Genomic DNA, 26572 nt, shown 5'->3' on the forward strand with positions numbered 1-26572 from the left:
ATGGTTGCCAAATTTCAGCCTCATTGTGAAACCACTACTTTCCCTACTGGCTAAAGATGTCCCCATTCTGCTCCCGTGGACCCCTGAATGTCAATCCTCCTTCAAGGAACTGCGAGACGCCCTTTGTTCAGCGCCCGTCCTAGGAACCCCTGATTATACAAAGCCCTTCTCTCTCTACACTCACGAAAGGGAGGGATGTGCTTTGTCTGTCCTGACTCAGTCCATTCGCCCCAAACAACGACCATGTGCCTATTTCTCTGCCACTCTTGACCCTTTAGCAAGAGCTTTGCCTGCCTGCCTTCGAGCAGTAGCCGCTGCTGCTGTCTCTATCCGACAAAGTGAGGGAATCGTACTCTCGAATTCCCTCACGGTACTAGTGCCTCATGCTGTTGACACCCTCCTAAACCAGACAAAGACACAACACCTGACCAGCGCACGACTGACTGGGTACGAACTGACACTGCTCGCACCTCACATCACGCTGAAACGATGCACCACGCTGAACCCAGCCACCTTGCTGCCTCTGCCTGAAAACGATCCGATGTGCCCCCAATACATGACTGTGTGACCCTCACGGACGAACAGACTAGGAGTAGAGTTGACCTCCGAGACACTGCCTTTCCAAACCCTGACGGAGAGCTATGGCTGGACGGTTCTTGCATTAAACTCCCCGACGGCACCACCTCAGCTGCCTATGCAGTTACCACAGCCCGAACTGTAGTTGAAACCGCCCGCATCACGCAACGATCCGCCCAGGCGGCAGAACTGATTGCCCTCACACGAGCATGTATCCTAGCACAGGGGACGATAGCAAACATTTACACGGACAGCCAGTATGCCTTCGGGGTGGTTCATCATTTTGGGCTCTTATGGAAGGAGAGGGGATTTCTGACATCTCATGGTAAACCCATCCTGCACGGAGATCTAGTCTCCGCTCTGACTGAAGCGGTTCTCCTCCCCAAACAGCTTGCCGTAATCAAATGCCAAGCACACAAAAGAGTGACAGACATCATTGGGCAGGGAAATGCACTGGCCGACATCACTGCCCGAACCACAGCTGAGAACAGGACGACGACTCGCATGTACGTGACTAGGTCACAAACAGAAAAATGGACGGACGCTAGGGAAACTATTAGGGACATCCAAATGGCCAGCTCACCACAAGAATTGACTGAATGGGCACGGGTGGGATTAAAAGATGATGAAGGCTGCTGGCGGACAAAAGACACAAACAAATGGTTGCTACCCAACTCGTACCTGATCCCCATACTGACGATGGCCCATTCCCCTGCACACATAGGATCTGCCCCTATGGCCGAACTTGTCTCCCGAGTTTGGCATAACGACAGAATTACAGACTCGGCCAAACAATTAGTCCAACAATGTCTAGTCTGCCTGCAACACAACCCTGGGAAAGGAACTGTCGTACCCCGGGGAGGGTTTGGGGTCCCCAACCATCCATTTGAAGTCCTACAGATGGACTATATCCAGTTAGAGAGGTGTCAAGGACTGAAGTATGTACTTGTTGTTGTGTGCGCTTTTAGCAAATGGGTGGAAGCCTACCCAACGCGTGACAACACTGCTATTGCCACTGGAAAAGTACTACTGAAAGAGTTCTTCCCTCGCTACGGCCTTTGCCGTATTTTATGGAGTGACAATGGCCCCCATTTTGTAGCCGAGGTTATCCAGCTCATCCTGAAAGGACTTGGGGTATACGACAGAAATTCCACGCAGTTTTCCACCCCCAATCTGCTGGACTGGTCGAGCGGCACAATGCCACATTGAAACTAAAACTGGCGAAAATAGTGGCTACCACAGGACTAAAATGGCCAGACGCTCTTCCCCTGGCATTGCTGTCAATGCGTTCCACCCCCACCAAACACCACCTGACCCCTTACAAGGTCGTTTTCGGCCGACCCATGAGTATCTGGTCCGCACCCAAACCAACATCTATTCACGACGTCCCGGACGTCCTAATGTCTGACTACCTGTATAACCTAACTAAAACACTGTCTGTTATTCATCATCAGGTGCTGCAGGCCATCCCCGATGCTTCCAGGGGCCCTGGACATGCCATCCGGCCTGGAGATTTCATCCTGATTCGGAACTTCCAGCGGGAGAAGAGTCTGGAACCTCGCTGGACGGGCCCCTGGCAAGTCTTGATCACCACCCGAACAGCTCTTCGAATGGAGGGGAAGCGAAATTGGCTGCATGCACATCATTGCAAGAAAATCTCTCCGACCCTGACGTCGACCGAAGACGTGACCACCCAAGAAGAGCTCCTGAACAAAGACCGACCATCCCTGAGCTGCTACCCTGAGACAGAGACACTCGAACTGGCGAAATTCCCTGATCCCACTGTGCCATCCAGAGAAGGGTATAACCTGCGATGAAAGGAGGGAGCTTCGGCTAAGTAGACCACTGACTAAGTTATCATTCTCCGAGCGGCGGCCTAACACAGCAAAGGTTGCCAGGAGAGAAGCCAAACGAAGTCTGTGGTTCTGCCCGCTACCGAGCCCCTTGAAGATGATGGAAGCGCCCGATACGAAGATGATGGAAGCAACCGGATACCCAAAGACCCACTACCGCAACCCAAAGACTGACAAAATGCACAGCTCAAAGACTATTGCCTTCTCCGTTACCCTTCTCTTCTGCCTCCTCCTCATGACCACCCTCTGGATCTTGGAAGAAGGTTCGCCAGCACATAAGACACTTCTAGCCACTGTACTACCTGTCACTGTGAAAGAACACCACTTGATCTCTCTTTCACCTCAACTCCGAGAAAGACGTAAGGAGTTCTGGAACAACTCCTTCGTACAACTGTTACACCAACACAACCTTGCCGCCAATGCCACCAATTGCTGGATCTGTGGGTTGCTGCCACACGCCACCGGACACTCCATCCCATTCATTCCTTCGCCATTAAGCATGGGCGTAAAATCCGTTCCGCTCGCGGATTTTGCGGATTTTCGGTAAATTCGCAATCCGCGAACTCTAGCGAACTTGCCGAAAATTCGTAAAATCCGTGCGAAGCGGATTTTTTGCTTGCCAACTAGAATACTATACAATTTCGCGGGAGTAAATACTTGCGAACACGTAGATGCGGCGGGCAGCGACAATCTCGCAATTGCGAGATTGCAAAATTTGCAATTTCGCACAAGAAATCCACCAGCAGGCAGCATAAACCTTGAAAATTATGATTTTTATCAGAATAACTCCTCAGGTTGACATTTGCCTGCACTTTTTCTTTGCAAGGAGTCCATTTTGGGGGGTGGGGGTGGGAGGAAGGAAGTGCCCCACAGTCTCCAACTTCCTGTTCCTGTCCACCAGGCACCTCCCAGTGCTTTCTTCATGTGCTGGTCACTTTGATTTGGATCTTGACCTGGAAGGATTACTTTTGTGGATGCTGCTGGATATTTGGATTTTTGCAATACTGAAAGCACTCAGCAGGTGCAAAAGTTCAATCTTATCATTAGTAACCATTCCCTGTAGTGCTTCCTGAGGGGCCGCTTCAGAGTTCATTTGCCTACTTGCAACTATTCTATGACCCTGCTCTGACCCTCACAGCAGGCTCAGAGAATAGCTACAAGTATACAACAAAGGTCCTGTTAAAAAAATTACACTGCAACAGAAAGCAATTACAGACAAAACTGAAAGCACTCAGCAGGTGCAAAAGTTCAATCTTATCATTAGTAACCATTCCCTGTAGTGCTTCCTGAGGGGCCCCTTCAGAGTTCAGCAAATTACAGATAAGGAAGCAGGTGCCAGCCAGACTGGAAGTTTAAATTCAGTGACACGTTAATCAACCCCAAATTAATTCATGTCAGTTGAAGCAGGGCAGGTGTGCTTGCTTTTTTTCACCCCCATAATCTACAGTGATAAACCAACCAGAGGGTGGCAGTGATGTACCAGAGGGTGGCATGGGTGTACCAGAGGGTGGCAGTGGTGAAACAGAGGGTGCTGTGAACCTGTGATGATGAACCAGATGTAGAAACAACATAGTCGCGGCCGTTGCGAGCCGACAAGTAAGTTCGCAATTGCGAACTGGTACAGAACCCTCGCGAACTGGCAGAAATCCTTGCGAACATAAAAAAAAAAAAATCCGCAAATTCGCGAGAGTTCGCGGATTGCGAATCCGTAAATACGCAAGTTCGCGGATTGCCAATTCGTAAAATCCGCCCATGCTTATTCGCCATTCTCTGTTCACTGCTCCTGCCTCGCCTGGCTGATTCTCCTACAGGAGAGCTACAGAGATAGAGCAATCTCCAGCGAAATCATGTCTCACTTTTATCATGGGGCCTGGCCGAACGAAACAAAAAGAACAACTGCACCCTTTTGCCCTCTGACGTCCAACACCTCTGTTCACCTGGACATCCCAGCCAAAGAACGTGTTGAAATGCAGGTGTTCAACAACCCGGCCAGACCTACCTTCTCCTAACTCCGGAAACAAACAGCAGCCACCCTGACTGTGGCCCTATCTGTTGTCAATGTCTCGGGTCTTGTATGCATCGAAGGCCTCGGGACACAATTTGTAGGTCACAGTGCCTGCAACATCACCAGAACCTTGGACACAACTGACCCACCCTCTTTTGTCGCTTCTCCAAACATGTACTTTGTCTGCGGTACGAAAGCCTACACCTGGCTCCCAAAAGGCTGGGGAGGTACCTGCTACATTGCCTTCATCCTTCCTCCGACCTATGTGGCATCTGCAAGCCACCACCGACAAAAACGAGAGAGAGACATTGACCAAGCCGACTCTACCGGAGCACAGTTCCTGGACGCAATGAAGGGACTTGTTCCACTCTGTGGTCCAATGACAAACAGCCGTGCCATCCGACATTTGACCCAGGCCGTTGAAACAACTATGAACATTACAGCTGGCATCCTCTCAAATAACACAGCCGAGCTTCAAGCGGTCCGCTTGGTGGCTCTTCAGAACCGCCTTGTTCTAGATGTGGTTCTAGCAGATCGTGGAGGAGCATGCCGCATCATTGGGTCCAGCTGCTGCACCTACGTACCGGACAATTCACCCTCAGTGTACAAAGCCATCGAACATCTCCACAGACTTTCCTCCGAGGTTCATCAGGAACAAGAAGAATGGTCGCTTGGGAGTTGGTTCTGGAGTGCAATAAAAGACTGGGGGTGGAGGTTGTTTATGATTATCCTGATACCGATCATTGTAATTTGTGGTTTTTGCCTGGGCGTCTAATGTCTGCCACCTTTGTGTTCGCTTATTGCAAATTGCATCTGCCGCAAGACTCTGGACTTTGAAGCCAAACGCATGAAAGCCTTGTATGATGTAGAAATCCACAATATCATGAGGATTGACGTGAACTAAACAAGCTGGCTAGATATGTTGAAAAGGGAGGACTGTTAAAATCTAGATTGCGGCATCAACATTATCGGCGCCACCTTGTCCCTTTTTCCGACTCATACGTGCGCGTAAGCAGCAGCCATTTTGTATGCCATGGCCTCTCTGCCCACTGCCGATAGCCAGCGCGTCTCTCCCCCTCACTCCCCGGCCTCGCAAGCATCCCCCCCGCGCCCCCTGACAGCCCCCGGCCTCTCCTGCTTGGGCCATAAACGCACCTCCAGCGCGACCCTTCCTCCGAGCCACATCCCGTGCTGAACCCCCACACTCTTTCATCTCATTCATAGAACAAGCTCCTTTGATAAACTCTTCCTCCCTGTCCGATTGTCCGACCTGTTCCCAGGCCACCACCTAGCCCAGCAGATACAGTGTACTGCCCCTACAGTAGGACCCCGCCTCACATCAAAGGAGCGGGGATTAATCAATGCCTTCACACCCCCAGATCCGACCGATCGTCCGCATTCCTGTTCCCAGCGGAATGTCCAGCTGCGTGATAGCCATCATGCTGAGAATTGGGGTGGGGACTCCTACTGTAGATATGTGTGGGAACGGGCCTGAACAGAGGATTCCAAAGATGCCATTTCTATGCTACAAAGCGATGCCACGGATGTCATAAATGTAAATAAAGCAATTAACCTGTGTATAAGAGGCCAGGCCTCAGAGATGCAGAGAGAGCACCTCGAGAAGATACCCTGTTGTCTGATTTGACGTGTTCTGCTCCATCGGAATAAACTCCTGTTTCCTGCCTTCTGTCTCCAGCGCCTGCCTCTTTGTTTGGTAATCTCGAATGGTATGAGAGGCGGCTAACGCCGGGCAAATACTGAAGGGTTCTTGGTCAAATTCGGCCCTACCTTTCGACAGTACTCAGACAATTATGACAGAGAACACTGCAGGTCCCTCGGACATTTTACTGTTATCATAGACAAAAACATACCTATTAGTATAAAAATGAAAAAAAATCTGTATTTGCTAACAGCATCAACAATTTGTTGGAGGCACAAGTCTCAGCGATTAGCATTAAACATCAAATATTCAGGAAAGCTGAGGAGTGTTTAGTGGAGGAACAATTAAAAAATGGAAATAATTAATACATTTTTGAAATACAATAATGTTTTGGGGCAAAATCCCTTAGCAAAGAGTATCCCCAGTTACCAGCAATAAAACCAAATAAATGGGTGTCTTACTTCTCAGAGCTATATAAATGATAGTTTGACTAATTCTTCGAAAGGCAGCTGCTTAGTGCTGGTACAGACTATTGGGGTCATGTAGAGTTTGGCAGAAATCAGCAATGCTCATGTTCTGCCAACCTCACAGTTTCCCGACTATACTTAGAGTCTGGGGATTACTTGTTTCCGACATTGGAGCCTCCGCTGCTGGTAACCTCTGCACTAATGACCCATCCTCCACAGGGTCATCAGGTCATGCAGACAGTTATCCCACCCCTTTTAGGGTGGGGCAACTATCCCTATAGTTCCCTGCATTGCATGGCAGTCTGTGCAGGCAAATCACACATTGGCCTCCCCACACATTAGAGCCTTTCATTGTTTGCATTGAGAAAACAAACTCCTAATTTGGAAGTTTATTTGCCTAATGCAAAAGAAATGTGATGAGCAGGCATTATGCAGATATTCAGTGCTGTGTAGAGAGATGGCAGAGTGAGGCTCCCTTCAGAGTACAAAGATCCACACCAGGAAGGAATGTGTCTCTGAGTAGGGCAGACTGGGCTCTGGTACCTGGGTGGACGGACTCCTAAACTTAAAAGACCCCCTAAGTAGGCAGCCACCCTGATGAGTATTCTGTAGCCTTCAGTGGCACAGGTGGTACACCCAATAAGGAAAAGTAATGACCCATGTGCCCATGCCTAGATGGGGTCATCATCTTCAAAGTTGAGCAAAAATTCTGAGTGGTGATTTTGCAAAAGTTGTTTGAAATTTGTATGTAGTAAAAGCAAATTCCAATATCTTTGAAAAGCACGCCGTTCACCCCTGTGTGTATCAAAAATGAGTTATTAAGTTACTTATCTAGATACTGCCCAACAGCATTTTTAGACACATCCGGAAAATTATTTGCAATATATCTTTAAATTCTTTAGAACTCATGGGCAAAGCAGAACAACCTGACATTTGGGGAACAAAATATCTTTCCCTGTGTTCCACTCTGGATAATGCCTTGGCCCTAAGCCTTATCACACAACATTAAACCAGGTCAACAGGTATTTGTAATATTCATTGAATATTTTAGATTGACCTGCAGTCTAGGAAAGGTTTGGAAAATTCTGGATACCAACTAATCACCCATTGCTTTACTAAATAGATTCCAGCATCGAATGGACTTAAGTAAAAATGGCCCTGTTAAAGCACTCCTGTTTTCCTACATATTGTAAAATAAAGATGGCCCTTTCAGGTATGTATTCCTTCTCCCCTGTTTTGGAAAAGGGCAGAGTCCCATTCGTACGTTGGTGACCTGATAATATTGGTCTTGTCTCCACTTGGCTTGCATCGAAAATTGTATTGGGTTCAGCTCTATAGAGAGACGTTCAATATAAAGATCTAGTCCACTGAAAGTGAAATGATTATCATAGCAAAGAGTGGTAATTCACAGAAGCTTACTTGGATGCTGTACAATCAACCACTGGAAATAGTTCAGAGTAAAAATGCTTAGGTGTGGTGCTCAGTGCCAGTGTCTCCTTGGCTGTTCCATAGGCTGTTCCATAGACAGGAGCAGAAGTCCACAGTCACTTCCTTAGCTTAAGGAATAGCTAGGTATTTGTGCATCATGTACTAAGCAGCAATAATTCCTTTGATACAAATTTACGAGGGAATATTTCTGTATGGCCTGGAGTGTCTTAACTTACCCATTACTTTGAGGGAGGAATCCAATATACATTATTGAAGGTGAATATTGCCTGTCTATAGAAAGTATTCAGCCAGAATTTGGAATGGGGGACTTATCCGCAAATGGTTTGTGCAGATCTTCAATTTCTATTTCTACTTGTGATCCCCAAAGGGTTAGAGCAGATCTTCAATTTCTATTTCTATACCAGGCTCCACCTTAAACCTTACGCTACAGTGTTTTTTTGTTGTTGTTGTTGTAAGACCTTTATTGATAATTTCCAGCATGACACGGCGTGAAGCCTACAACCCTGCGGGCCGGCTGCGATGATTCATATTTGTCCTATTTCTCTGACATATTTACACAGCCTCTCAGCCGACAACCAGAGGTCCGGCGGCGTATTTCAGGATGCATATTGAAATCATGCTATTCTTGCCGAGGATATATCATTGTCTTACAGTTTTCTATTTTGTATTCCCTCTTTTGTTTCAAAAACCTATAATACCCCCTTGGAGCACGGTACATCAATGCATTGAGTTCAGGCAACTGTGTGTCAAGTATAATACAGGTATCTTGCATATTCCCATGCTGTGTACATTACATGGATCGGTTAGGTTTATAAAAACGAAGATAAACATTAAACAGTTTCCCCAATGAAACAGTTAAAACATATATTCAATATTGAACTGTAGTCCTGAATACAAATAGCACATCCATAGTACAGTGCACAATCGGAAGGTGATCCCAATTGAGGTAGGTGAAACCAGGTCAAACCAGCAATACGTACCATCTGGAATTACATGCGCCATGAGAGGCTAATGTACAAGTGTAAGGCAGCTGCTACATAAGTCCCAATATATATTCCGGAGGGGGGGGAAAGGGGAGGGGGAAAGGGGGGACAGTCAGAAAATAGGAAGACAGCACCATTAGCTTCCTCGCCCAAGAGCCTCAAGATGCACCGGCACTGCCTGTGGGAAGTGAATTCTGAACATCCTCCTCCTCCGACTGCTGGCTGAGTAGGAAGGACACAAAGGGAGCCCAGATGTCTTTGGGTTTAGATTGCGCGGGCATTAGCTCGGCACAGTCATGTAGGTGCTCCTGCCATGTGGTCATTACTCGGAGCCAGCATTTAAACTTGGGCGCGCGCCCTCTCACCCAACGAAATGCCACTAGTCTTTTGGCCAGAAGGAGGCTAAGTGCAAGGAGATTTTTGTATGCAGTGATCACCTGTTGCGTCAGGCCCAACAGGGCAATTAAGGGGCAGGGGGCTATAGTGACGCCCAGCATCATAGAGAGCCCTTCAAACACCAGTGCCCAGTATGTGGCTACCTGGGGGCAGGACCAAGCTAAATGAAAAAAGTCCGCACCAGCGGAACCACACCTCATGCAGCAATCAGAGTCACGGAGCCGGAATCTGTGCAATCGCGCAGGTGTGTGGTATAAGCGGTGTAAGAATTTATAGTGGAGGAGGCGCAGCCTATTGTTGCCAGTGATGGCTTTCGATTGTATGCAGCTGGTCTCCCACTGCTCGTCTGTTAGTGGTTCTGTGAGGTCCCTGTCCCATTCCAGCCGGGCTTTCAAAGAGGGGGGGTGCGGCGTGTCTTGCACGTGTTTATAAAACATGGAAACAACGTGGCGTGGAGAATCTGCATGCACTATAGCATGGAGTGGTGCAAATATTTCTGTCCTCTCTTTAAAAAATTGCTCAGCAATAAGAAAGGTCCCGTTCAGATATAGGTCGCCCCAGTGAACATATCCCAGTCCTCTGAGGAGTTTGCGGCCTATCGCTTCACAAGTAACCTGGAGCCTGGGGTCATTTACTAGCGGCAGTTTGGGTGAATAAAGGAACGCACATTCCAGGACTTGCGCCATCCGGCGCCATGCAGCCACCGTACAGTCTACTGTGGAGGGGTCACGTTCTCTGGGCCCCAGCTTGGCATGAATGTAGCCTGGGCTAGCTGTGGGAGCCATGTAGCCATCTTTGACGGCAAGGTGGGCCATAAACGGAGGTGGGAAATACCAGTAGGCAGCCAAGTGTGCCTGATCGCAGTCGTAGTATCTTTCAAAGTTAGGGACGTCGAAGCCGCCCAGATGGAAAGGGAGCATAAGAGTATCAAGGCTAAGGCAAGCTTGCTTCCCGCCCCATATCAGCCTCGTAAGTTGGGATCTCAGGGTACTAAAAAGAATCTCCCTGGGTTATAGGGGATGTTGACGAAAAGATATAGTAGTTTGGGAAGGAGCACCATCTTGATCAAAGCTATCCTTCCCGCCATTGATAGTGGGAGGTGGATCCATTTGGTGACATTGTCAGTAATTTTATCTATAACGGTATCATATCCTCTTTTCGACGAGAAATGTGGATGCCCAGGTATTTCAGGTCGTCATGCTCCCATATCAGAGGGTAGTCAAGTGGGTGAGGGTGGGTATTGTCAGTTAGTGGAAAAATGGCAGACTTCCCCCAATTGATTTGCACTCCAGCAATTCCTCCAAATTTAGTGATTTCGCGCAGAATCGGGTTGAGATTTTCAGGCGGCTTCTCGATATAAAGGGTAATATCGTCCGCATAGAGGGACACCAGTAGCGGGCGGGTGGGGTAGTTAAGGGCACGGTGCTTGTGGTGCTGGCGAAGCTTCGCGGCCAGGGGCTCGATCGCGATAGCAAAAAGGACAGGGGAAAGGGGGCAGCCCTGACGTGTCCCGCGCTGCACAGTGAAGGGCTCAGATCTGGCACCATTGAGCAGTACAGTGGCTGTCGGCTGGTTATATAATAATCAAACCCAATCTATGAAGCGGAATGGCACAACCATGTGACGTAATGTGCCGAGGAGATAATCCCATTCTAGTGAATCGAAATCTTTGGTAGCATAAAGGAATACAGCTGCAGCCTCGCTTCTGGGGTTTATGTCCTACAGGACAGCGTGCCGTGTGCGGAGATTGTGCGCAGTAGCACGGTTGGGGACGAACCCAGCCTGGTCCGGCAGAACCAAGCGCTCCATGAGGAGATTAAGTCGGGTCGCCAATGTCTTAGCCAGGATTTTCGTGTCACAGTTTAAAAGCGACAGGGGCCTATATGAGTCGCATAGTGTGGGGGGCTTGTCCGGCTTCAACAGAGAGGTAATAAGTGCTGCGCGCATGGTTCGAGGGAGAATACCTTCTTTGAGTGCTGCGAAAAATACCTTTTTTAGAATGGGGGCTAGGATAGGAGCAAACAGTTTATAAAAGTCAATTGGCAGGCCATCTGAACCAGGCGCCTTACCAGACTGCATACTCATAATGGCGTCGGTTATCTCATCAAGCTCCAGCTCGTGATGGGGGAATTTCTGCTGGCCCTCTCCTAACCATGCCAGAGCTGTGTCGTCAAAGTAATCTGTGAGATCTAGGGGGTCAGTCCTCTGTGAAGAGTACAGGGCCCGATAGTGTTCCTGAAAGGCATGGAGTTGTTCGGGGAAGTTCCTCTGTATGTTTCCGAGAGGGTCTTGTATTTCAGAGACATAGGTCTGAAATTTGGGGGGTTTGATCGAATTCGCTAGTGCCTTACCAGGTCTGTCGCCCTCACCATATATACGGGCCAAATGCGGTCGCCCCAAAAATGTGCACTCCCTATCTGCAGTCAATGTGTACTCGGTGAGTTTGTCTCTCATCTGAGCGTGTAGTGCACAGTCTTCGGGGCGTAGGGCGATAGCCAGTTCTAGCTGGCGTAGGTCTAATTCTAGAGAGTGGAGTTCAGTGCGCAGTGATTTGAGAATGCCCCCACCCTTGGCAATACACCAGCCTCTAATGGTCACTTTAAAGGCCTCCCAGACGGTCGTCACGCTGTCCACTGAGGACATGTTGCGGTCAAAAAAGTCACGGATGTCCTGTTCCAGTTCAGCCTTGAAGACTGCGTCCCTAACGTGTGCAGGGTTAAGGCGCCAATTCAAGTGGGGCGAGCATGCCAGTGGAAGTCGGAGTACTAGTAGCACCGGTGAGTGGTCCGAGTGGGTGCGGGCTAAGTGTTGCTTTCTAGCTAGCCATGGTGACAGTCCCGCCGAGACAAATATGTAATCTAGGCGCACCCAGGTGGAGTGTACTGAGGAGTGGTGTGTGCCTTCCTTGAGAGAGGAGTGGGCAAATCTCCCGACATCCATTAGGCCATTCTCTTGGACTATGTCATTGAGAGTCCTCTGAGTGTTCGTGTAATGCGAGGGGAGCACTCTCGACCTGTCCATCAAGGGATGAATCACTGTGTTGAAATCGCCCCCCCATACTACATGGGTAATGCCCAGAGTGAGGATTTTACCCCATAGTGCAAGAATGGTGGAGGGGTCGTCGATATTGGGGCCATAGTAGTTCGCAAAGAGGATATCATGTGCGTGCAAGAGACCCCACACTAAACAGAATCTGCCCCCCGAATCTAGGTCCGCCCCGCTTGGTGTGAAAGCCACCCCTCTCTTAACAAGAATAGTGACCCCTCTGGAGTAGCTGGAATAGGAAGAGAAGGTGCGACTAGCGGCCCATTTGGAAGCGAAATGTGTGGGACCGTTTGGGCCCAAATGTGTTTCCTGTAAGAGGGCTACTTGAATACCATGGCGGTCCAGATAGCCCAACACCTGCCTACGTTTTCTAGGGTCGTTAAGACCTCGAACGTTCCAGGTGGCAATTGTGATGTTCTGGTGCGAACTGTCTTCGCTAGGGATGACCATATCTACACCTAACCAACTCTACTGATGGCGAGGGTCCTGAGTGTGCACTTAAAGGTATCAGTGGATGTCGTGAGTCAGCCTTAGGATGTAGCATAGATGCAGGACAAGTACATATACGTGGTGTGATACTGTTTCTGACATTCCCTCCCCCTCCCACACCGGCTGCCCCAAATTGCCGGGTATGTTGTCCCTCCCCATATAACTAGTAACAGAACCGAGTAACAAAGAATTCTCCAGCTAGATAGCAGTGGAGGAGTAGAATGGGGGTTTGCCCTGAGTAGGGGGGAAAAGTCACTAGGTGCACCGGACCCACCCATACCTCTCCCTACTTGCACCCACCGGTCACTCAACAGGTAGCCGAAGACACGAGTGTGGGACGGAGAGGTAAGACTGAGCATCAGAGTGAGTGCAACAACAGAGGAGGTGCAAACAATACACTAAAGGCATACATCACCAGGCATCTCAGCAGAGCAGTTCATTACGTAGTCCAAGGTAGACTCCAACGATGTCCGTCCGAGCCACTAGGATCAGCCCGGTTGAGAGAGAGTGGAGGGTGATCTGGAGCGCACTCCCGCAGCCGTCGCCTCATGGGTAGTCGTTTTGTGCCTCTTGAGGTAGTTCTCTGCTTGTTGGGGAGAGCCAAAGAAGTGTTGCTTTTCATCATGCATGACCTTAAGTTTGGCTGGGTATAACATTGCGTAGGAAATTTCCAGCTTTTGCAACTTTTTCTTCACGTCTGTGAACTTGCGGCGTGCCTCTTGCACAGTGGTAGTGAAGTCAGGGTAGAATGACAGTGAGGTATTCTCGTAGGGGACATGTTGTTTCTCTCTGGCCAGCCGCAGGACTGTGTCCCTGTCGTGGTAATTTAGGAATCTGGCTATAATAGGACGTGGCGATGCCCCGGGAGGGGGTCGGGCGGCAAGGGAATGGTGCGCTCTCTCCACAATGAAATGCGCGGAGAAAGAGTCCCTGCCAAACAAGTCGACCATGAGCTTTTCTACGAAGACCTCCATGCGCCCAGTGTTGGTTGTCTCCGCAAGGCCCAAAATGCTGACGTTGTTTCTTCGCGACCTGGCTTCGAGGTCCTCATTTTTATCCGCAATGATTTTAAGCAGCCTGTCCATTTGGGTGAGGTGGCGGCTAGAGGTGGTGGTGGTGTCTTCGAGAACGGAAATGCGACTCTCCGCCTCCTTCAATCGGGTATCATGTTGGTCCATTTTGGCCACCACCGACTCCATTCGAGAGTTGAGCGCGTCAATTTTAGGGTCAATGAAAGTTAGGCTGTTTTTCATGCCCAGGAGAAGAGACCTCCAGTCCTCATCGTCCGGGGCAGTGGCGCCGGGGGGGGGGGGCTGCCCCGCGGGTTGAGTGTCAGTGGTTTTCCGGGCCTCATACGGTAATGTGGACTGTCTGGCATCGTTACGCCCCATCTTGGCGGGGCAGGAAAAGGGGTGACCAGCGAGCGTGGCAGACCAAGGAGGTCCGAGGAGGTTGCGATGCATCCGGGGCGGGCAGCGCCAGCCGGGGGGACGTCCAGTGGCAGTGGGGGCCAGGCAAGCATGGTCAGTCGGCGTGGGATATGGCGGCGTTATGGGTTTTGCCCAGTCGGCACCCGTCTCTGTGGCACTGTCTGTGCTCAGGGGGTGATTGACCAGCCCGGGCAGGTCGCAGTGTGTTAGGTTAAGCCACTCCATTCCCCAGGCAAGCGGCAACTCCGAGTGCACAGAAGAGGTGGGCGCGCATGCCAGCGCCATCTCCACGTCCAGAGCAGGTAGGTCAGCAGCAAGCTAGGCCAGATGGCGCAGTGGGGCTCTCAGGTACTTCGGGCCAGCAGCGTGGCCCGTGAGCAGGGTCGAAGGCCAGCCGGGCCTAGGTGGAGACAGTTCAGAGGGAGGCAGGGAGGAGCGTGCCCCCAACACGGCTGGTGTACCCGAGTGCCGGTGGGCGAAGCGGAATCATCAGTGTAGGGCAGTGCAGAGGCTCCTCGAAGTGGTCCGATCCCTCCCCCCAGCCCGGGCCAGAGATGGTGAAGTCAGGCTCGAGTGTGGGGGGGGGGGGGTGCAGGCCGCCCGAGATTTAAGGCGGGTGAAGGGCGCAAATTAGCGCTTTCCGCCGATCGGTGGCAGTCGGGGATAAGCGCGGTGTCCGGCAGAAGGAAAGTTCAGAGGCCCAACAAAGCGATGCGGCCCTCAGCCCGAGAAGGCCCGGATCGCCACCGGGGCCTCCGCTGGAGGGGCCGGGAGCTGAGGGAGCGGCAGCAGTCTCCTCACCTCGGTAATTAGCAGTAGCGCAGTCCGGGGCTGTAGGCAGCCAGTCGGGCAGCCTCACAAGCCTCGCAAGGCGGTTAGCTTTTTCTGGAAGGGAGCCGGAGTGGTAGGCCCAAAAGCCGCGGTCTAGGTTGTCAGGTGTGGCCGGGGCACGCCACCACACGAGGCTCAGCAGGGGCCGCAGGGCAATGCAGGCGGTCACAGCTCGGCAGGCAGCTCCGCTGAGGCGGTAATTCCGGTATTGGAGGAATCCTCCCGATCTCACGGATCCATCAGTGGCGATTATGGGCGGTTTCATGCACTCAGGATGGGTTAAAGGATCGTTTGAGAGCTCAGAAGGGCGAGAGCCTCACTAGAGCGCGGCCATCTTGGTTCAGCGCCACCTAGCGCCCCCAAACCTTACGCTACAGTGTTGAGTTCCATAAAACATCTTGTATTAACTGTGCTTTATCTGCACTTTTAAATACGGCTTTGGTATTCTATAAGCGTTCTTTAGATGAAATCTGGACTTCTTTGCTATATGTATGCTTAAAAAGCCATCTAAAATCTCCAGCTATTCTGGTAACGTTTGTAAAGAACGAGGCACACTTTCCAGTAAGGCTATCCCGTCTGCCTTTTTTGAAGTGCATTAGGATACAATTGGGCCCTAAGTTTATACCCTGTTGGTGTGACCATTCAACTTTATCCACCCTAGTTTTTCAAGTCTGCGAACTTTGATGTCAGCAGTCACCAGTTAAAATGTCATTTTAGGTGAAGGTAACTTACAGGTGCATATGGTAGAGGAGTTTCACAATTAAGAGCCTTTAGGGTTTATAGGGTTAAGAGGACCCTCCATCCACATCCATAGTCATTAATAAAATCCCAACCCTCCAAAGGGGGTAGGTGTGTCACAGTCCAGTTATTATGTATGGTACTGATTGGCTAGTACTAGTGCTTTGTCACTAATATCTTGATGTGCGACTTTGTAGTAGAGCCATGAGTTATATGATCAATCAGTAGGGAAGAGACACTTCACAGGAACAACCAATGCGGCCTGCTGTTACTGTAAGTGGCAGTGCCCCGGTGCCTCATCATTGGTTTGTTCCTCTCCATGTGAAGGGCAGGCTGGTGGAAAACAAGTCCATGACTGAGGATGCATGTGTTTCTCACTAGTAGTTTGGAGATATATATTTGCCCATGTAAGTGTCATCAGTCCTCTATGGGGAAAAACAGGTCTAAGACCATCACAGGTCGACTTAAACATGTGTCTGTGGTGGTGTACGTGGGTCTATTTATTTCTATGTCACTTTACACAACCGTAAAGAATGCTATGCACATTAGGACCTTTTCCTCGCAGAGATCTGATGGCACTTACACGGGTGTTACATCATATGGTGAGAAACTGGGAGTTGAAGGGCGGTAGATAGTTTGAGGCCTGAATAATTGACTATCATTCAAACCCAATTTATTGGAGAAGATTGTAGTTTTTCTAACTAAACTGGTTGTTAAACTCACAGAAAAGTTTTGCTACACACCTAGATTAAATTACATAATTTCCCTTTAATGTACAAGCAAAGGCAAATTAATAAACAAGACTTTACAGAGCTCTTTACAAATGAAGCTAACATAATCGACTGAGTGCAAGTGAATCAATTATGATGTGTGTTTATCCTCCTACTTCCACAACCCTCTGAGATATTCAAGCTAAATGCTTGATGAAATTTAAATTGTCATACGTATTTATTTTTGTTATGAAAAGAATGAGAAATTAATATTGACAGATATTCTTTAGTGCATGTCTTATTCCCTGGTAGACTGAGGCAGATGTTTTTACCACAAAATAATAGGTTTCAGTACAAATAGCAATGGAAACATAACTCCCTACAATGCCGTTCTCATTCAGTACTGATATCTATGCTGATCAAAACAATCATCACAATTGTTATATAACTGACTGCATTTAATTCATGATTCACATAAATATGGAATTTTAATATTACTACATATATAGCAATTTGTATTTTACTTTCTACACAGAGTGCAAGCTGAAGTTGATGAGGTTATTGGATGTAAAAGAGATCTTGATTATGAAGACCTTGGCAAGATGCAGTATTTGTCACAGGTAATCAGTGGCCATAATGCCCAAGAACATTGTCAGTCATTGTAGTTGCAATTCATATTAATCCTCAATAGGTTGTGTGTTTTTTAATGTAGTAGTTTTATTTTGAAAGTTCCCAGTATAAATTCTTCTCTTTGCTGAAAGGGGCTCAGAGTCCATAACTTGACCCTCACACATTGAAATGAAGGCCACAGTGCTGTTCTGTGTTGCATGAATTGCGTATGGGTAACTTAGTGATTGTCTATCTTTTCACATAAAATACATTTAGGAAAAATGATGTACCAGATACTTGTGGGTTGAAAACAACTGGCTGAATCAAAACTGGGGTGGGGTATACGGTCTGGAACTCAAATGTGGTAGCCATCTACAAATCTGACAAAAAGACCTTGTATCACTGTCAATGCCTCTGGCAACCTGTAGTAAGATTAGTAGCTTAATTTTAAATTCTGAGCTTAAATTCTAGGCTTACGATGACCTCTGATCAGTGTATACAATAATTGTGGCCTTAGAAATATATTATTTCACATTGTTTTTTAACCCTATATTCTTTTTATTCCGTATTTATGCAGGTTCTTAAGGAAACACTTCGCATATACCCTACAGCCCCTGGTACTACACGCCTGTTGGAAAAGGAGACAGTAATAGAAGGGATCAAAATTCCAGCTGAGGTTTCATTAATTGTAAGTTCAGTAGCTAATTTAGCAACTATGACCATAATGCGGAATATGTTGGTTATGCAATTACTGAACAGCATCTCAGTGTAAAGGCCTAGAGAAATGAACTATGGATGGATGCTGATAGATCATGGTGCTGACTCACCCCTCAGTGTGATTTTATCAGACCCAATCAGGCATATTTCCAAGTGTGACCTGCTGAAATAGCGAATTCATGCATGGAACTACTCAGAATATACGATGGTTGAAAATGGCTCCTCACTCAGCCCCCTTTCCCACCCCTTTCCAAAAACTCTGCAAAAAGCTGTTGTGTTACTTCATTGAGAAGATTAACACCCTTCAATCTTGCATGCCCTTATAACCTCACAGCTGGATTATGCCAACACTCTGTACTGGGGTCTCCCAGCATACCAATTTAAGAGACTCCAGCTGTTGCAGAAGGCTGAAGCCCGGCTCTTACTAAATCTCCAGAAAAACACTCACATTTATCAGCACATTAAACAACTGCACTGGCTTCAAGTCAGTGAGAGAGCTCAATTCAAGGTGCGGGTCCACAGAGTCTTCTATCAGTCAAGGCCCCGTTACCTGGCCAGTAGACTCTCACACTACCTTACAGTAAGAACTCTGCATTCCTTGGATACTCTGTTGGCCGTTATGCAAAAAACCAGAAGGAAGAAATGGGGTGGAACCTCTTTCCTGGCTCACAGCACCTCTTTCCCTCTATCTGCAGGCCACTAAAGACGAAGGTTCCTTCAAACATAGCCTTAAAACTTTGTTGTTCAATCTGGCTTTCTAATAATCTCTCCTGACTAATGGTCCCTGTACCTTAGTGCTGGGACAATCATTTGAGTAGCTGCGTGCTCTACAAAAACCATGCTTGATTGACAGATATTTTGCTCACAGGCAGTGTTAACATAAAAAATTACGATAATCAGCCCAGGGCAGGAAATAATTTGTTTTTAATTAATACATAGTTAATCAATGTTAATTATTTGATATTTATTTTGGGTAATTGTTTTTTTGTGTGTTTATTTTTGAAGGGGTGAAGGGTGGGTATTAAATACAATTGAATTACTTTATAATTAGTTAATATTAATAATTTTTAAGTCAAAAATAAGTTTTAATTGTGTTTTTATTATTTTATAGTTTAATGTAGGTGTGTGTTGTGGGCAGTACGTTAAAGTGTGTGTAATTAATTCATGTTTATTCGTTTTTTATCAATATTATTTTTTTATTGATTATTCATTATGCTAATTATGAAAGTATTTTTTTGATTTAAATGTAGAAGTGTTTTGTTATGGGTGTGGTGTTATAGAGTAGGAAATAAAATAAATACATTTATGTATCAATACATTTTTTTGTTTGCAAATATTTTCTAGTTTAAAAGATTTTTTTTTAAATGTATTTATTATTTTATTTTATATAATATTTGTAGGTAGTTGTTATATGTAATTATTATTATAACATGTTTTCTTTTTATATATTTATTATATTTGATCTTTCATTTTTAAAATATTTCTTTATATATAATTTTTTTTAACTGTTGGAGTGTGAGTAGTAAATGTTATCTCTTTGCTATCCAACCCTATCCCTACTGTTGCACTCACAGGAGTTGGAATGGTAAATGTAATCCCTCTGCTATCCAACACTTATCCTACTGTTGCACTCACTGAAGTGGCAACAGCAATTTTTACCCCTTGGCTATCCAACACTTTCCCTACTGTTGCACTGACAGGAGTTGGAATAGTAAATTTAATTACTCCACTATACTTCACTTACCCTACTGTTGCATTCACTGGAGTGGAAATAGTTATTTTTACCCCTCCGCTATCTAACACTTTCCCTACTGTTGCACTGACTTTGTTGTGAAATTTAAGTTTAAATATTTTTTTAATAGTTTATTGTTTTAATTTATTATAGAATTTTGTTTTTTTAATTTTAAATTATTGATGTATATATTTTTTTTATAATTGTAATCTTTTAACATACATTCAAAACAATCGTTTATTAATTGTTGTAAAGTAAATATATATGTATAAATAATTATGTTTGTGTGTTTATCCTTTTGTATTACGTTTATTTGTTATATTTTGTTAAAATGTATATTACATTTATTTTATTTTGTAATATATTTAATATATATTTTATTCTATATTTATATAAAAATTAATATTCTATACACCTATATTTATTACATCAATATTTTTGTACTTACCTGTTTAAGTATAGGGGTCGATATTTTTGTAGTCTATATTTTTTCATCAATATTTTTTCCATCAATATTTATGACATCGATGTTGTGTCAGTGAACCGAATTTTAGATTACAGTATACCAGAATATTACTTCAAGGTCTTCCAGTAAGACAGGACATTCCTACAGAAAATTGCAGACTTTGTCATTTTTTGATCAAACTTTAATATTTCCATGTGTGGCGATCAATTCAAATAAATTAAAGACTGATGACATTCTGAAATTGATATAGAGTGCTCATTCTACTTAAAATATCATCAATTGCCCATCCAAAAATAATTGATAAATGCAATTCTAAACAAAAAAAAAAGAGATGGGACTGTAACATAAAAGAAAAGCACTCTATCATTACTTTAATATGAAACTATGTAATCTGACATTAAAAGCCATATAACAAAGGAGTCCACCTTAAAAGAATACCAGGTACACCAATCAATCCATCTTATTATCCATGTAATGTTATTGTACAAAGTGCTTAGCTTCCATTCTCATAACTATAACAGTTATGCGGCACTATGACAATTCTCTAACTACTTGTTACCTTGAACTGTAATGTTTAAAACCTGTCCTACATGCATCCTCTTTGAACTGAACTTCATTCAGTCGCACTCTTGATGTTTGGTAAGCTAACACTTGATCTCTCACAGAGTTTACCACTCTCCCTCTCGCATTGTGTTTACTGAGCTCCAACTGATGCTTTAAGTCTACGAATGCGGTACAAAAGGGGGTGGTGATGGACGGAGCATCTGAATCAATCAAACACTCACACCCAGTCAAAAGATCTGGGTTTAATCCATCACCGTTCTTTAGCCCACTCTGCCACCCCAGTTCAGACATGGCTATATGCAAATCAGTCTGACCCTGTGCTTCATGGCAACAGTGCAGCCCAAACTGCCAAGCCATGTCTTCCCTGGACCGGAACAAGCTTCCGAGGACTGGTTTCTGGCATTCCAGCCGTCTTCAGCACGGCTTGCTTGAATCCAGTGGCAAAGTAAGCAAGGGACTCACGTCTGAGCATACCCTGCCACACATATGGCGGCCAAAAGCGGTACAAAAGGGGGTGGTGATGGACGAAGCATCTGAATCAATCAAACACTCACACCCAGTCAAAAGATCTGGGTTTAATCCATCACCGTTCTTTAGCCCACTCTGCCACCCCAGTTCAGACATGGCTATATGCAAATCAGTCTGACCCTGTGCCTCATGGGAACAGTGCAGCCCAAACTGCCAAGCCATGTCTTCCCTGGACCGGAAACAAGCTTCCGAGGACTGGTTTCTGGCATTCCAGCCGTCTTCATCCCGGCTTGCTTGAATCCGGTGGCAAAGTGAGCAAGGGACTCACGTCTGAGCATACCCTGCCACACTTATGGCGGCCAAAAGCGGTACAAAAGGGGGTGGTGGTGGACGGAGCATCTGAATCAATCAAACACTCACACCCAGTCAAAAGATCTGGGTTTAATCCATCACCGTTCTTTAGCCCACTCTGCCACCCCTGTTCAGACATGGCTATATGCAAATCAGTCTGACCCTGTGCCTCAAGGGAACAGTGCAGCCCAAACTGCCAAGCCATGTCTTCCCTGGACCGGAAACAAGCTTCCGAGGACTGGTTTCTGGCATTCCAGCCGTTTTCAGCCCGGCTTGCTTGAATCCAGTGGCAAAGTGAGCAAGGGACTCACGTCTGAGCATACCCTGCCACACTTATGGCAGCCAAAAGCGGTACAAAAGGGGGTGGTGATGGACGGAGCATCTGAATCAATCAAACACTCACACCCAGTCAAAAGATCTGGGTTTAATCCATCACCGTTCTTTAGCCCACTCTGCCACCCCAGTTCAGACATGGCTATATGCAAATCAGTCTGACCCTGTGCCTCATGGGAACAGTGCAGCCCAAACTGCCAAGCCATGTCTTCCCTGGACCGGAAACAAGCTTCTGAGGACTGGTTTCTGGCATTCCAGCCGTCTTCAGCCCGGCTTGCTTGAATCCAGTGGCAAAGTGAGCAAGGGACTCACGTCTGAGCATACCCTGCCACACTTATGGCGGCCAAAAGCGGTACAAAAGGGGGTGGTGATGGACGGAGCATCTGAATCAATCAAACACTCACACCCAGTCAAAAGATCTGGGTTTAATCCATCACCGTTCTTTAGCCCACTCTGCCACCCCAGTTCAGACATGGCTATATGCAAATCAGTCTGACCCTGTGCCTCATGGGAACAGTGCAGCTCAAACTGCCAAGCCATGTCTTCCCTGGACCGGAAACAAGCTTCTGAGGACTGGTTTCTGGCATTCCAGCCGTCTTCAGCCCGGATTGCTTGAATCCAGTGTCAAAGTGAGCAAGGGACTCACGTCTGAGCATACCCTGCCACACTTATGGCGGCCAAAAGCGGTACAAAAGGGGGTGGTGATGGACGGAGCATCTGAATCAATCAAACACTCACACCCAGTCAAAAGATCTGGGTTTAATCCATCACCGTTCTTTAGCCCACTCTGCCACCCCAGTTCAGACATGGCTATATGCAAATCAGTCTGACCCTGTGCCTCATGGGAACAGTGCAGCCCAAACTGCCAAGCCATGTCTTCCCTGGACCGGAAACAAGCTTCCGAGGACTGGTTTCTGGCATTCCAGCCGTCTTCAGCCCGGATTTCTTGAATCCAGTCACAAAGTGAGCAAGGGACTCACGTCTGAGCATACCCTGCCACACTTATGGCGGCCAAAAGCGGTACAAAAGGGGGTGGTGATGGACGGAGCATCTGAATCAATCAAACACTCACACCCAGTCAAAAGATCTGGGTTTAATCCATCACCGTTCTTTAGCCCACTCTGCCACCCCAGTTCAGACATGGCTATATGCAAATCAGTCTGACCCTGTGCCTTATGGGAACAGTGCAGCCCAAACTGCCAAGCCATGTCTTCCCTGGACCGGAAACAAGCTTCCGAGGACTGGTTTCTGGCATTCCAGCCGTCTTCAGCCCGGCTTGCTTGAATCCAGTGGCAAAGTGAGCCAGGGACTCACGTCTGAGCATACCCTGCCACACTTATGGCGGCCAAAAGCGGTACAAAAGGGGGTGGTGATGGACGGAGCATCTGAATCAATCAAACACTCACACCCAGTCAAAAGATCTGGGTTTAATCCATCACCGTTCTTTAGCCCACTCTGCCACCCCAGTTCAGACATGGCTATATGCAAATCAGTCTGACCCTGTGCCTCATGGGAACAGTGCAGCCCAAACTGCCAAGCCATGTCTTCCCTGGACCGGAAACAAGCTTCCGAGGACTGGTTTCTGGCATTCCAGCCGTCTTCAGCCCGGCTTGCTTGAATCCAGTGGCAAAGTGAGCAAGGGACTCACGTCTGAGGATACCCTGCCACACTTATGGCGGCCAAAAGCGGTACAAAAGGGGGTGGTGATGGACGGAGCATCTGAATCAATCAAACACTCACACCCAGTGGAATGAGCTCCAGTAAATAGCTGCATGCAGTAGAAGGTGCTTTGAATTACCCAGAGAAGTTGAATCACCTCTAGAGTATGGGCTATCCCCCAAGTTTGTTTTCTGAACATTATAAACGTATTAAAGTGTGCCACAAGGGGCAGAACAGGAGCCTGTTTTCTTTTGGTGAATTCATTTTCTAACTGGGGTAGCATAAACATTATATGATAGCAGAATTACAAGGGAAACCTCAGAGCTACTCATGTTTAAATCACCGGACAGAGCTCAGGTAGTAGCCCAAGGGTTACAGAGTGCTCTAGTTCTAGTACCAGTAATCACAGTAATCCAACGAACAACAACATTGGCAAGGTGCCCTCTGCCTCAGCACAGGAAGCGGACTTGAGGGGGTCTCCAGCTCCTAAAAGGTCGAGACACACGAGCAAGTTAGAAAAGATAGAGTCCCTCACGAAAGGACAAGGAACTGTAACTGTCGACCCAAGGATTATAGAAGAGCTCTGGGTACCTCTGAAACAAAAAATTACAGAAACAATGACTGATTTATTGTCCATATTCTATAATGAACTCACTAAAATAATGAGGGATTCTAGAGACTCACTAGATAGAGTTGAAAACGCCCTGGCACCCATACAATGAATGCCCTCTACTGTTAACATGGAGCAAGACTTAGCACAAAGGGGGATTCCCCCTCTTGAACCTCAGAGCTTTAATCAGCCCCTTTCTCCCAGCCGCAGGTCCATAGGACCCTTGACTAGTGAAACTGGGCCCCTGGGCATACTGCTTCATACCCCTCGCAGTCAGCCATTGAGCTTGATTTTGCCCAGCCAGCATACTGTGTCACAGCATAGGGAAGGTGTTATAGGTGGCCTATTTACTGCTAACAGCCAGGGTTTGCCAACAATTGATCTTCCCCCAGCGCGTTGCCCATACACCGTGCTTTTAGCAGGGGTCCGGGTCTGGGTTTGCACTGGGAGGAATCTTCGGTCTAATTGATTAATAAAGTCACACACTGGCTGTGGAAATGTGCCAGATTTAAAATGGCTGACCATAGACATATTCTGATGGCCTGGAGGGTAGCGAGGCTAGGACGATCGAGGAAGATCTTGGAGGGTGATTGCGTAATAATTACATTTTGATTTCCAGAATTAGCACGTAACACCTTGCAACAGACTTCTCAGATTTTGTTTTAATGATTTTGGCATTAAAGTACTACCACTGGGGTTCTTTTATAGACCTCTACATAATATTACAATCAATAACCAATGTTTAACTTCAGCAGGAGCCCCTTCATCTGTTGGGGGAATATACACAATGCCCAACCCTTATGCCCCCTGAAGGATCTTAACAATCCAGACTGACTGTGTGAGTCAGAGGCTAATGCTAATGTTGCCATGGCGTCTGGGGAAGTACAGTCACAGAGATTGGTAACTAGAAAGTCATTAGTGGACACTAATGTAGGCCAAAACGGGATTCTGACTAGTAGCTTGGAATTGAGTGGCAGGGGTTCCAATAGGCGTACGGGGGATTTAATACGCCCTCTCACACAAGAACCTCAACCCTGTATTGTTTGGAGCTAATCTTTATGTCCCCCACAATTGACATTATGGTTGCCCAAGATAAGTCTTTAATTACAGAAATACCTCATACAAATATAGACAACACCTCATAAAGTAAATGATACGACCAAGTAAGATAACGGCAGGAGGGATCTTTGCCACATTTTATTTGGAATGTGGCATGAATTTGTACGAAGCTTATTAATCCCCAATGGATAGAGTTCATATGGGAATTCAACATATTGTGCCTTCAGGAAACTTGAGCAAAGGACACCATGCACATTAACAGATTTAAAACTTTTCACAATACTGCAGTACCTTCTGTTCATGGAAGAAATAAGTGGGGGTTATGTATATATATTTCCTTTTTTTAAATTTTTTTTATTATCAAATCCAGATAATACAGACGTCATTCAGAAATAGAAAATAGATGATTGAACAATAGCAAAAGAAGTACATATATACACAGAACAGGTAGTTTCTAAGGGAGACTTCAGGAATTAATAAATTCATAATAAATAAATGAATTACATATACATCTAACATTATACATAAAATATATAACAATACTTAAGTGTCCAAGTGAACACATCAATCTAAGGTGAGAGAGTCCTAAACCCTAAACTCCATGTGTTATGGGTGACCAGATCTTATTGCCCCATCCACTAGATTGTCTTCCCCTGGTAGCATAGATAGCACTTTCTTGATTGAATACCCCCAGAAAGCTAGCCAACCACATTTGGAAGCTTGGCGGGTCTGAGTCTTTCCAGCGGGCTGCGAGTATTATTCTGTACACAGCGGTGCCAATAAATAACATTGCTTCTTCCTCCACACTAAGTTCAAGTGTGCTATCATACCCAAGCATGTATAGAGTGGGGGAATCCGCTACTTTATGCCCAAACACCTCCTCCCAAAAGTCAAGCATCATAATTTTGATCAGCGTTAATTTATCACATTCACAAAACATGTGTATAAGCGTAGCTGGACCTGTGGCGCATCTGGGATATTCGTCGTTTATCCTTTTTCCCCAGGCATATAGTTTTGCTGGAGTGAAATATAGATTATAGATAGTTTTGTATGTCTGGGCTTTTGAACTAGACTAAATAAACAAGCGTGATGATAGGGATAAGCTCATATCGATATCTACATTTGGGTTAGCCAACTTGCCAGCCCAAACTATTTCGGTTTGCTCTATATCGTCCTGAAATTTTTCTAGAAAAAGCCCGTATATACAACCAATTCTAGTTGCATTTTTGGTAAAGGTTCAATAATTTGGATTCTTTCTAGGTTAATATTGGGTGCTTTAAGCTTTAGAATAGTATATACCTGAATAAACTTGAAGCAGTCACCATTAGGTAAATAAAAATGTTCTCTAATGTCCATAAAAGTGGTATATATA

General features: G+C 46.4%; 1 protein-coding gene across 2 annotated transcripts in view; it reads left to right on the forward strand.

Moving 5' to 3' along the window:
- LOC144781361 (cholesterol 24-hydroxylase-like) overlaps positions 1-26572 on the forward strand; it is a 321568-nt gene that overhangs the window by 260637 nt on the left and 34359 nt on the right. For both annotated transcript variants that reach the window (XM_078660152.1, XM_078660151.1), the window contains exons 11-12: positions 17168-17252; positions 17819-17929. In XM_078660152.1, the coding sequence (XP_078516278.1) occupies positions 17168-17252; positions 17819-17929 (196 nt within the window). The remainder of the gene's footprint in view (positions 1-17167; positions 17253-17818; positions 17930-26572) is intronic.

Source organism: Lissotriton helveticus, chromosome 9, assembly GCF_964261635.1.
Source record: "Lissotriton helveticus chromosome 9, aLisHel1.1, whole genome shotgun sequence".
Lineage (NCBI taxonomy): Eukaryota > Metazoa > Chordata > Amphibia > Caudata > Salamandridae > Lissotriton > Lissotriton helveticus.